Source organism: Morchella importuna, assembly GCF_003444635.1.
Source record: "Morchella importuna strain M04M26 chromosome Unknown Morimp01GS017, whole genome shotgun sequence".
Classification (NCBI taxonomy): Eukaryota; Fungi; Ascomycota; class Pezizomycetes; order Pezizales; family Morchellaceae; genus Morchella; species Morchella importuna.
In genome coordinates this window covers 133,168-145,330 of record NW_025763414.1, presented here as the reverse complement: position 1 = coordinate 145,330, position 12,163 = coordinate 133,168, and the positions used below count along the sequence as shown (strand labels likewise).

The 12,163-nt window shown below is 44.5% G+C and overlaps 3 protein-coding genes across 3 annotated transcripts; 1 reads left to right on the top strand and 2 right to left on the bottom strand.

Annotated features, from left to right (window-relative positions):
* Window positions 1-276: 276 nt before the first annotated feature.
* Window positions 277-2,170, bottom strand: LAJ45_05950 (uncharacterized protein; the record flags this gene model as incomplete). The annotated part of the gene is made up of 8 exons (XM_046115518.1): window positions 277-422; window positions 494-1,004; window positions 1,071-1,285; window positions 1,343-1,493; window positions 1,548-1,643; window positions 1,702-1,891; window positions 1,949-2,032; window positions 2,094-2,170. 8 exons carry the CDS (start codon window positions 2,168-2,170, stop codon window positions 277-279), a joined length of 1,470 nt encoding a protein of 489 aa, XP_045971102.1.
* A 950-nt stretch (window positions 2,171-3,120) lies between these two features.
* LAJ45_05949 (uncharacterized protein) lies at window positions 3,121-4,321 on the bottom strand (the record flags this gene model as incomplete). Its single annotated transcript, XM_046115517.1, has 5 exons — window positions 3,121-3,412; window positions 3,463-3,530; window positions 3,591-3,811; window positions 3,885-3,970; window positions 4,032-4,321. 5 exons carry the CDS (start codon window positions 4,319-4,321, stop codon window positions 3,121-3,123), a joined length of 957 nt encoding a protein of 318 aa, XP_045971101.1.
* A 4,781-nt stretch (window positions 4,322-9,102) lies between these two features.
* On the top strand, window positions 9,103-11,633 carry LAJ45_05948 (uncharacterized protein; the record flags this gene model as incomplete). Its single annotated transcript, XM_046115516.1, has 6 exons — window positions 9,103-9,165; window positions 9,261-9,262; window positions 9,330-9,366; window positions 9,435-10,225; window positions 10,312-11,038; window positions 11,097-11,633. The coding sequence occupies 6 exons, from the start codon at window positions 9,103-9,105 to the stop codon at window positions 11,631-11,633; spliced, it is 2,157 nt and encodes a 718-aa protein (XP_045971100.1).
* Window positions 11,634-12,163: the final 530 nt, after the last annotated feature.

Sequence of the window (12,163 nt, the reverse complement as noted above, 5' to 3'; positions counted from 1 at the left end):
TAAAACCTAGAGCATAAAGTACTTCGGTATTTCTGTTAAGCTTCTAAATAGTATTGAGCTTCTTGTCTAAAGTTGATAAATAAATCATTACCACCCCTCAATCGACCATCCTCCCGTATCGTTAATAATTATTATCCATGCTAAAGTATCCTAAACGACAGCTATTACAAAACAGAGGCAATTACTAAACAACTATATGCTTAGTTAAAGGCAAGATAAAGCCACGATTAAAATCTACCCAATCAAACACCTAACCCAATTGCTAATCACAAATGACTAAGAATCGTAGTTGATAGCGCATTTCTGACTTGCACTTGGCCCGAAATCCATCTTATGCAAGAATAACTTAGTATGCAAGACGCTCATGGCACGAACAGCGTCTTCCAACTTGATCACGCAGGAAATATTGATTTCGCTTGCTCCTATTACGAGGGAACACGTTAATCTTTTCTTCGGACTATTGGAAAAAGCAAAAATCAATCATTTCACTTACCCTGTGAGATCATCTCAACATTCACACCCTCCTTTGCCAATGTAGAAAACATGCAACTAGCAACGCCAACGAGACGCTTCATCTGTCTGCCAATTAAGGAGACAATCGCAAGGTGCCTGGTTAATTCGACATTTCCGTGTTGCTTGAGCTCTTTGATCGCCTCCCTCAAACGTTCCTCAGTAAATTTCGAGCCTAGGGCCACCGAGACATGCGTTTCTGAGGTAGAAATAAGGTCTACCATGAGGCCGTGTTTGTTCAAAATTGAGAACACAGTGGCGAAAAATCCACATGATATGTGCCTTTTCTTCGAGTTGATGCTAAGCACAGCAATGCCGGCCTTGATGGTGATAGCTGTCGGTGCTTTTGGGAGGATTTTTTGAAGCTTATTCCCAAAACTAGCAGCGACATCGTCGGAAACGACAGTTCCATTGCCTTTTGGGTTGTGAATGTTCCTAAAGTTGATCGGAATGCTGGCCTTAGCAACCAGTTCCATCGCAAATGGGTGTATCATCTAGCATTTCCTCTTTTAGTTTTCCTATACTTGAGACTTAAATAATTCACAAGGAAAGTGGCCAACCTGTATTCCATACTGCAACATCTCTGCAGCTTCGTCTGACGTTACGACAGGTATCAATTGAGCGGTCGAGCATATTTTTGGGTCGGCTGTGAAGATCCCGTCCACCTCTTTCCATATTTTCAATTCATTTGCCCCTAATCCAACTGCCAACGTTGCTGCAGTAAGGTCGCCATAGTCCCTTCCAGCGGTAACGCCTTGCATATTACCAAAGTACCCTGGTTTCATCAGTACAACTATTCATTCCCATGCACATAAATCTCGAGAAAACTGACCAGTAACCACAATGGTTTTACGCTCGCATTCTTGTACTTGCTTTGTTAATTCTTCACTGACAAAATCACAAAGCTTCTGATCTAGTACGTTTTTCCCGGGGTATGAACTGTTGACAATCCCCTCCGGGTTGATGTACTCGCAGTAAATGCCCTATATCACTTGAATCAGCCTAGGTTTCCACAAACCCTGTACAGATCTACTAACTCGGTCTTGCAGAATCGAGGTCATCAATATGCAGCTTAGTCGGTCCCTGACACCAAGGATTATATCCTTTGCCCTAGGATTCATCTGGCCAAGTATCTGCAGTAATAATAGGCGTCAGTTACACTTCCAGAGAGCTAAGATCCTGGTCACCAACCTGCGAAGCTCCTATCAATCTTGTAACCAGGTTACATTCATCTATGATCTCTTCCTTGAGATGTTCCAGTCTCTCCGCCGAGTTTATCAATTCGCTGGCCATCCGAATATGGTCTTCTTCGATAGTCTCAAAGAGTGCTAAGTACTCTTCGGACTGGTGAGTTAACGAAGCTTCGACCGCCGATTTTAACCTGAACCAGTATGGTTAGCTCCTGGTCATAGAATATACAGATCCAGTATATCCGTACTGGCGAGTCATGTTTCTGTCCGCGCCACCTCCCATCTGCATCGCAGAACACACAACAACCTGTCGATTATTTAATACTCCTGGTCTATTTCAATTAGTAAGTCTGCTGAAAGAAATATGACTACTAATCTGGGGGGATAACGAACTTGATGATGTCCTCCACAATCCCTGCACCAAACTTCCCGATACACAAGCTATCAAACCTGTGAACCACCCAACCCATTGACGTTTGTCGACCCGAAGTCAATTCCGGCTCCCCGGTACTCACAGTCATAGATGGCATTTTTCAATCAAAGAGAGTTGTATTCTCAGACGAGAAAGGGGTTGTTTGTGGGTTAGAAAGGGGGCCGATTGAGGTTGGAGTAAATACACCGTTCAAAAAGCAAGACTGGTGTAGTTATAAGAGCGAAGTACAAAGGCCAACTTCGATCCCGGACCCGAGCAATTACGTATCGTGATAAGAAAAGGACAGCTCCAAAGAACCAGAACTTGTACCTCGTGGGAGCTCTTAGTCCAATAGAATGTCTCTGATACAGGCGGTCTTGGCAACCAGCTTGGTGGCTCTTGACATGAAACATCACTCGTGATCACTTAGCCCAGTTCCGGGGATAAAAAGAGGCTAGTTGGTGATCCTTTTGGTGTAATTAGGCGCAGGCGAAGCCACTTTCAAGGTCACGAGTACTCGGATTCCAGAAGGATAAATCTCCGCTTCAAAGCGGCGTGGTCCGTGCTCAGATACGGTGACAATTCGCCAAAATAGAACGGCAGCGGCCCGTTTGGTGCAGATTGATGCATAATCTGCTGACGCAAGGATTGAACAACGGCAACATACATACATAAGTACAAGTACGTACATACAGGTAGTATTATTTACAAAGAAACCGTGTACGGAAAAAAATAATTCAAATTGAGATAAGAATTTGAAATCTAACTTCTCATGAGCGATAAGTAACCTACACTAGAAGTGCAAATAGTCCCCGCTAATTTTCTACTCCGCAGAAGCATTCCAGTTGTTTACCCTGGCACCTCCGCAACCTCAAAGTTGGGTTGAGGCTATGCAGCATCAAAGATATATAATAAAAAACCATCTTCACAGCTCCAGACTTCCTCCCCAAATGTCCCCGTAATTCAAACACGATTTCATAAGTGGCTACCGCTCTATCCGATGGCATATCACTCCTTAGGTATATCCGCCCCCAAACTCGCCTCTAAAAATTCTTCCAGTTCTTCCGATACTGTCTTCACTCTGTCCTTTACCTGTTCTATGCCCTCATTCCCAACCACAATTCTACCCGGTGGGTTTTCCAGTGCCGCAATATGCAAAATTATCGATACTGTTTCCGACATTATATGCTCTGGGGGTGGAGATAAGGAGAGAATATTGGTCATATTCCTGAAAGGGTGTGTTGGGTCGTTGTATGCTTGCTGTGCTGAAGGTTGTAGATGGAGAGGTGATAGAAGAACACTAACATTGAGGTTAATTGAGGCATGCAGGGGTGTATTAAGGGTACTTACTTCACCTCTAATGGCGGTTGCACTATGCTGACTTTGATGTTGAAAGGCGCAATCTCATACGCCAACGCCTATTATCAACATTAGAGCCACTAAACACTAAGGGTGAGAAAAAAAGGTGCACAGCTGACATCAGTAAAACCCTCTAATGCATGATCACTGGCACATCTAGCCGACAATCCAGGTGTTCCCATGTGACCAGTCAATCCGGTAACATTCACGATATGTCCACCACGCTGTTTCCTCAGGAATGGCAATGCCGATTTCATCATGTTAATCGGGCCGAAAAAGTTGGACTCAAACTGGTCGAGGATGTGCGTAGGGTTAAGCTCTTCTAGAGTGCCGGCGTAAGCTGCGTAGAAAATCCGGGTACCCGTATGTTAGCTAGCACCTCTATTGTATGCAGTATCATAGAGGGCAGTCACTTTTAGAGTCGCAGTTGAGGATCACATCGATGCGACCCCATACATTGATCGCTTCAGCAAGTGCAGATTGGCATAACGATACGTTCCTAAGGCCCTGATGATAAGAAACGAGGAAGGTCGGTCTAAAGGCGGATAACTTGGGAGTACCGGGTATCCAATTCCACAATAATACACGAGTCGCCCCCAATCCTCTTCAAATACTGTATACTGCGGCCTTCATCCTCAGAATCTTCCCTAGACCCGTCGTCTTGAGCTGCACTGGTGCGTCGCTCGAGTTCAATCTCCTCACGCTTGCACCCAGCAACAACGTAGTCGCCTAGCTTCAGTGCTTCCTGGGCAACCGCATAGCCAAGAGAGCCAAACGCAGAGCTGATGAGCCAGATGCGAGTTTCCGGTCTTGCGTCAGGCTGCTGTGGTTGCTGAGGCTGGTCCGTCATCGAAGCATTGAAAGACCACACGTGTGGGGGCTACAAAAGCTTGTGGTTTTAACGCTTTTCTGGGCTGTCTTGGCGTGCATATCCCCTACATGTAGGTACATACCACGGATGCCAACATATTTCTCACAAATGGAGTAAGTACAGCTAACAAGATAGAATCTCCCTCCAGAAATTGTAGATTAACGAGTACTATATAAGTGGCCTGGCCTAGCCTGCCTACAAATGCGACAATGTACTCGGTACATGTCTACTATGTACTAGAATACACTTTTTCTTAATTCGTTGCGGTCTGATTGGTCGACACCGACATGGGTGTTTAGTAAGCATGACACATCAAAGTACTGAGCACTCGAGAGGAGGAGGACGGGGGCCGAAGGCCTCTCATAATTCTAGAGGGAGAATTAAACAGAGGAGGTGGAATGGGGGGGCCGAAGGCCCCCATCGAAGGCCTTCCATAATTATTTGATACCCATAATCCAATAACTCGCGGTCGCGAGTTGGCACACCCCTAGTACTAATGTACTGAACAACCTTCCAATCTTGTAGCTTAGCAAGGTAGGTGATGTTCATGCACGGACTCTAGAGTAGCTAAAGCCTATTCTATAGTTGTCATAATTCAGATCCACAACCCAATTCCCTCAAGTCCAAATGGAGTCAATTAAGAGACACCTAAATGTAAATGGATCAACTAATCGAGTGATTCTTTATGATGATAAGTACACACATTGAATAAATTATAAAACGACATTATGGTATACGTATACGTATGATGTAAATGAAAGTATATTTGTTATACCTTAGTGTTGGATTTAGCCTAAATCCTAGCCCTCCGAAGGTTACGTTTCTCACCTGAAGCATATATACATCTCCCAATTAAAAAAATGAGTATCTCCGCCAGTATACAACTTTTTAGACCCACGACGAGTGGCAATTACGGAGAACCTCGAAAATAGAGGAATTCAATTAATACGATGCCACTGGGTCGATTGATCGAGAAAATATTTGGGTGTGTCCATAAGGCATTGGGGATAGTTCATGATCATTTGCTCCGAAATTGATATCGATATCTGAGCTTTCACTCCTGGATCTTGAACCCCCCGCTAATTGGAACGATATCCGCAGTTTGCGGGGTACTAGCTTTATAAGCTGCGGGTTTCAAGTAAATCCAGCGGCTTATCATGTAATACCCTACAACAATGCTTTTACAAATCCAGGTGACCATAGAGAAACTTCGAATGATGTCTCATGTAAGGGAATTAAGCATACATGCAAAATATTTAGGACCCGGTAACAAATTCTATTCTCCCTTGACGTTGTCCGATTTATCCCCAGCTATCAACTTTGTGCTGACGCATATACCCACCATATCATAGTCCAGGCATGGAAATTTGATTTTTTTTTTAATATTATCACTATCGCAATGATGCTCCAGTAGCTCGTTTAACACCCCGACAACATTTCATCCTTCCGACCAAACGGCAGCCGATCATGATACTAGTAGATTGGCCCGATCTGCAGATATGAGTGTGCCTATATCTTCCTAGGGCCAAATATAGCGGTGTCATCAGTGTTTTCTACGTTGAGATTCTCTGGGATTGGAAGGGCATATGGATGAATGGCTAAAGTGTTGAGACTATATCGGCGAGTCTGAAAGACTTATTACAAAACAAGACTTTTTTGATTATTGAAGAGTGTGGTACTAGCAGGAAGCATGTGACAAGTTTTTTTTTTTTTGCACAGCGAGAGAGAAGTGCACAAATCAGCCTCAACATTCATTGTTCTTAGATCTCACCAATTCGTGGCTGACTATTGAGAACTCCAATCAGGACCAAATGTTCTTCCAGTCCACGTTACTGGGGTTGAGTATTAATTGCTTGTTTCCCCTTGGGAGTGTTGGTTTCAGAAATTCTGTGACCCAATATTGTGCTTGGGTCAGGATTTATGTACAGCTGCTGCAGGACAAAAATGAAAGATTTGATAGGTACTTTACATGCTTATCCATAAAAATTCTGCAGGGTGCATGCTGTCAAGATTAATAATCGATACAGTGCTTACCTGCTAGAAAACGTACCCTACGTACATGTAGGCACTAGAGTAGTTAGGTACTCTGCCTACAGTAGACTACATGTGCTGCAGGACACCGGCTCTTGCATGCGCACATATACATTCTACTCTACATGCAATGTAGTTACGGAAATCTTAATTACCGTTCTCCATACAGGGCGCGATCTAGCTGAAGACGAATTTTATATAATTATATCAGCTGTGAAAGCTGAACTAAGATGTAGGTACTGTACCGGGATACTAAGATTAAATAACAAGAGAAGTGCGACAGATACTGTATTTATATTTAGCTAGGTAGCAACACGCATTCTAACTGGTATACTCTTAGTTGAACGCCATATCGTCAGGTCTGCAATCAGGGATAGCTCATGATCCGATTGGAATTAGTTATCTACGGTTGTCAATTCGACTCTCATGATGCGTGATTATATCGAAGCTTCTAGCTAGATCTACGCGTACGTACGTACGATTAATTAGCCATAAGGACCTATTAACAAAAACCGACCATGTGATAGTTACCACACATATCTGAATAGCCATACATGTACCTGCCTCAACATAGGTGCAGATGTCGAAGTTTGCCTGGAGTATTGCGCTGAGAGCGGCTAATTAGCTCTAAAGTGTGTTAAGAATAAAACAGCAGTCAATGCCATATGCAGGGCGACGTCAGCCGTTGAGAAATCCTCCGGGTAACTAGATTCTAGTGTATGTAGCCGTGTGTGGCATATGCATCGAGACTGGCCAATATATCATGTAGGTACATGTATGTACAGCGGTAGGTAATAAGTGATGGAACACAGCGATACCTGTTTTGGTAAAATACCACCAATATTTGGTGTTTGTGCTCTCAGGGCGTTCCATCACTTATCACCTGTCGCTGTACATGTAGAGTACATACTAGTATTTCTCTGACGTTTTTGAACTGGGCCATTATTGCATACACCAAAATCATGAGCTTGGCGTATTTTTGTATGGCATGCAATATCAGTCGCGTCCACAAATGTCAGAGAAATACGAGTACATGTGTAGAGTCATGATTTCACCCTAGCAAAATTCCATCCCTACGAAACCAACGTTCGAGGAGAGAAACCCTGTATCTTGTTAACAGATACCTCTATAGCTAAATTCTGTACTTACACTAGCTATAGTACTTATCTCCAACGAACCCGGCCGCCGTAGAAATGGAACTACCATAGGTTCTTTTGCTCTATGTAGGTTTAAATACTAATATCGACGATCATCATGTAGGTACATATGTGCATGTGGCCATGTAAAGGCTCGACTCGAAGCTACAGACTGCGTTGACTTCGATCATGGCTCGTGTATTGAAGACCATAACGATATATGCAGATCAGACAGCTCATCAAATCGGATTACCGTGAGCACGATTCTGTTTTTATGAGTGAATCTTCAACGCACGGCGCATATATGTACTCGCACGTCAATTATGTATTTGCCCAACCAGCAAAACACACCAAAAATCGAGGTTTTCAACAACTCATAAAAAGCCCCACACCTAAACCAAAATATCAACGACCAAGTGTAGTATAATTTTGATAAAGGAGGTCCATGCTTCAAATTCTTGGTCCAATTGAGATACTGGTAAAGGTGCCATAAAAGGACCCTTTTAGACACATTTCACCTTCAGGGCTTGTTCTTTGTAGATATGGCCTAAAAGTGGCCTGTAGAGTCTTTCAGGTGTCTAGATAGAAGACACATAATTTCAGGGGAGATGGGAAAGCTCTCTGGATTCTGTGTGTGTTTTGCTGGTTGCGCAAATACATACTTGATATGCGAGTACGTACCTAGCATTAATGTATTACATAAATGGCGAAGATAGCAACTGGCGGGCGCCACTGAACTGATACAAGAGGCACATGAAACAGCAGAATAAGTACTCTATAGATCTAGTTAGGTACAAGTACATGGACATGTATGCCATGTAGCAACCTGATTCTAACTGAGCAATGTCTCCACTTAATTGAATTACACACACTAGACGGACAACCGCATATATTTTCTACCTACGAGTTAGGACATTATGCACATACCATCATAGATCAGTATCTACAAACGTATAACGAGAGCCGTTGCGAGCTCAGATTTCACCCCTAGTTACCCGTTCTGCCGTATTGGACATTGTCTGATGCGGAAAGGGCACCTGACCACCACTTCTCCCCAATCGCCAATTGATATCACTTTCCGTTCTCGCAATTATCGCCGTTCTCTTCTGAAATTAATTGGGGGCTAAATTGAACCCTAAACCTTATTGATGCTACAACCATTTGCACGCATTTGATGTGTTATTCCTCCACCATCGATCATCAACCAGCATTACTTCTACCTCATTCCCCTCGCCTTCCCTGTATCTCGGTCTCGAAAGCTGTTGGTCCTCACTTTTTTTTACAGGGTTTCTCATTGTGAAGCCTATCTCCCTGCTTGGCCCTACCTCTCCGTCTACCTGCACTCACTCCTCTTTCCCTCTACCTCAATATCTACCCACCTTGTCTTCTCCACTCCTGCTAACCCCATAACCTTCCGGGAGGATCGCTTTGTACGTATATTATAATCGCACCTAAATCTTTATCTACTCTGTCCCTGTGTGTTTTGCTTGTCTCAGAGCTTTCTCTACTCGCTCTTGGATAAACCGGTTCCCCCAGAAAAGGTGTATTCTGTTATCTGTTATGCGATTCTGCCGGCCGCGGAGCAAATAAATCATGGCAAATAAGAATTTGCAACCGTACAAGCCGGTCGACGTTTCGTTTCTTGGAGAACAGAAGGTATTTCTGCCTCTCTCTTTCCACTCTGTATTCACGAATTCCCAGATTTCTGCAAGAGAAAGCATTGGCACTAACATGATGTATCGATTCCATAGATGTAAGCATTCCAATCTCGCCCACACATTAGCAATTGTGTGATAAACTGACCATGGCGCCACAAAAAGTGAGCTCGATGACGTTTCTTACTGGCGCAACAATGTGGTAAATCCCCCCCCCCCTTTCCCAAACTTCACCGAATTTATAACTAATATTTTCACACCCATATTTAGGTTGCAGCATCCAAACGCCATAACTATCTCTTCATAGCAGTGCGTTCCACAATCCGTGTTTATGCACCGAAATATCCATATCAGACCATTCCGACGACAACACCCTACACAACCCTTACCTCCGCGGCCTCGCCGACTGCCGCGGGGTTCATCGATCCCCAAGACCCACACGCCATAAACTCCCTCACCGTTGGCGAGCTCGGTTTTGAAGAGGTTCTAGTCAGTGCTCATGACGATGGAGATGTCTGTGCGTGGTATACTCGCGACCTACGAAGGATCGCGTTCCGGTTAAGTGTCGGCAAGAGTGCATGGGGCGTTGCGTTGCACAAGGAGAGGCGACTCTTAGCAGTGAGCGCGAACACACATCAAATCTCAGTATTCGAATTGGCAATTGGCCGGAATCTCGAAGAAGGAGAAAGGGACGATGAGGACGAATATATGGAGGGAGAAGAGAAATCAGTACTCGGGGATGAAGACTGCGGAAGGTCGCACAATGGAGGCCGGAAACGTCGCCGGAGGAGACGAGCAGAGTCCCGGTCCCCGGATGATAGTGATGTATCGGAGGATGATTCTATATGTGCAGGCTGTAAACGCAGGCGTGGGAAAAAGTCCCCATTGAAGGATAAAACAGTTAAGACACTCATTGGTCACGGTCATAATATTCCAAACATCTCATTCTTGGGCGACCCAAGCGGGCGTTGGTTAGTGGGGACATCTATCGATGGGACTGTTATTTTGTGGGATGTGACCACGGAGCGGGCTGTAGAGAAGTGTAAAATGGGGTTTCATTCGTAAGATTCCATACTCTTGAAGGACACCTGCTTACCAATATTCGTTTACGAGGTACACACACTAAACTGCCTTTTTTCTACCCTAGTATGGGCTGGTCCGTGCTATTCCTAAAGCCTCAAGCCTTTAAACCAGTCTCAAACATCTACGAAGCCCTTGGAAAACCTATTCCCTCGCAGGTTGGTCGAGAACCCCGGAAGAATACTATCCATGGTATTCAGACACTCCCCACAGACTACTACGATCCACCGACGAACCCACGTTTCCATGAAGCTCGTGCATGGGATATATCACCACACACCGCCCATCAGAGCACTTCTCGTATTTTTATGCCCGATGAACGCTCTGATGATTATGATGACTATTTGGATGAGGAGGAGGGGGATGATGAGTCACACCAAAGTAGCGAGGATGTAGACGGCCATGAAGTTCAGGTTTTCATAGTTCCCGGAGGAGGACATGTCGAACTTTTAACTGAGGAAGGGAGCGAGACCGATACCAGTGCATCTACGACCGCAACTGACTCTCAGGAGGAAACAGCAGAGACTTACCATTCTGTTCCTGCTTCCGTCGTTGGCACTACAGATGTTGGGTCCGGTCTCGAAGACGATGGCGAACAGCGCGATAATATTCTCGATACAATTGGACCTGTGCGCGTTGTTGAGTTTGTTCAGGATAGTGAAGGAGAAGGCGACAAATCGTGTGAGACTGGCAGAGCTCATGATAATGGAAAAAGACGAAAAGCACACGATGGAGATAGAGATGATGAGTATGATGACGCAGATGAGGACGAAGGGGAGGAGAAGCCTGTGCAGGTTTGTGCTGAACCTTTTTCATTCTAATACGGAACATGCAATCTAATAAACAACCTAGCCTCCGGTCTCTTTCATCTTCTCAACAACAGAACGGAATTGCCAACTCCTTACACTTACCCCATACCTCACACCCAATGTAGTCTGCTTTTTTCCGCTTCATCAGCAAAACCAACCCCCGACTGTACAATATTTTAGTGATATCGACCGCCTCAATATGGTTCATTGCATTCCTGACCTTTCCCTCGTCATCGCCGCCTCCCAGAAAGGACGTGCTGCAATCTTCCGACTAACCCGTGTCGGAGACATATTCGGTATGCGTCTAGATACTATTCTTCCCCGTGAAGACGAAGTGAATGAACGCGGAAGAGAAAGACGCCCATCAGTATTGCTAGGAGTTGCAGTGAGCCCAGTACAAGAGAGACGAAGGGGAAGAGGTGGAGGTCTGGGTGTATGGGGAAGAAAAAGATGGAGGTTGATGATGGTTTATGTTGACGGAAGTATAAACAGTTACGAGCTTGGGCGGGAAGAGGGGATTGTAGAGGTTGGAGGGATAAGGGGAGGATTGGACGGTCTGGGTGGGTTTGTCATGATTTAAAGTTGATTGGGATCCGTTTGGGTGTTTTTATGGAAAGTATATTCTCTTAATTCTTTGCAATACGTTTGTGACGAGTGGTGCTTGCGAACTTAGGGTTGTTTCTTCGTGTACATTACTCTTTATTTATTTTCCAAATTACACATTTCCCGAATATTACAGCACAGTACCTACATGATGAGTTGTTCCAAGACAATAATTCAGTGAGGGTCGGCTTGGCACCAGGGTTAGGTGTCAAAACAGCTGTCAGTGTCTAACTACACCTTTATATGCCCCTATACCCTCGACTAGTGCTCATTTCGAGGCATCTCTCTACCAGGCTATGCATGATGAGCCCAGAAAAGCAACAGCATGATGTGGATACTCCGGCTGACCATTTATACACAAGTCCTGCAACCCTTGTATTACATGTGATTCGAGTGGCCTATTAAATAAGCCTGAAAGTACATAAGCTGTTACTGATACAAATTTTTTGATGGGGACTTGCATGATTTCCAATCCCAGAGTTAGGTGCTCACTTCAATCACATCTTA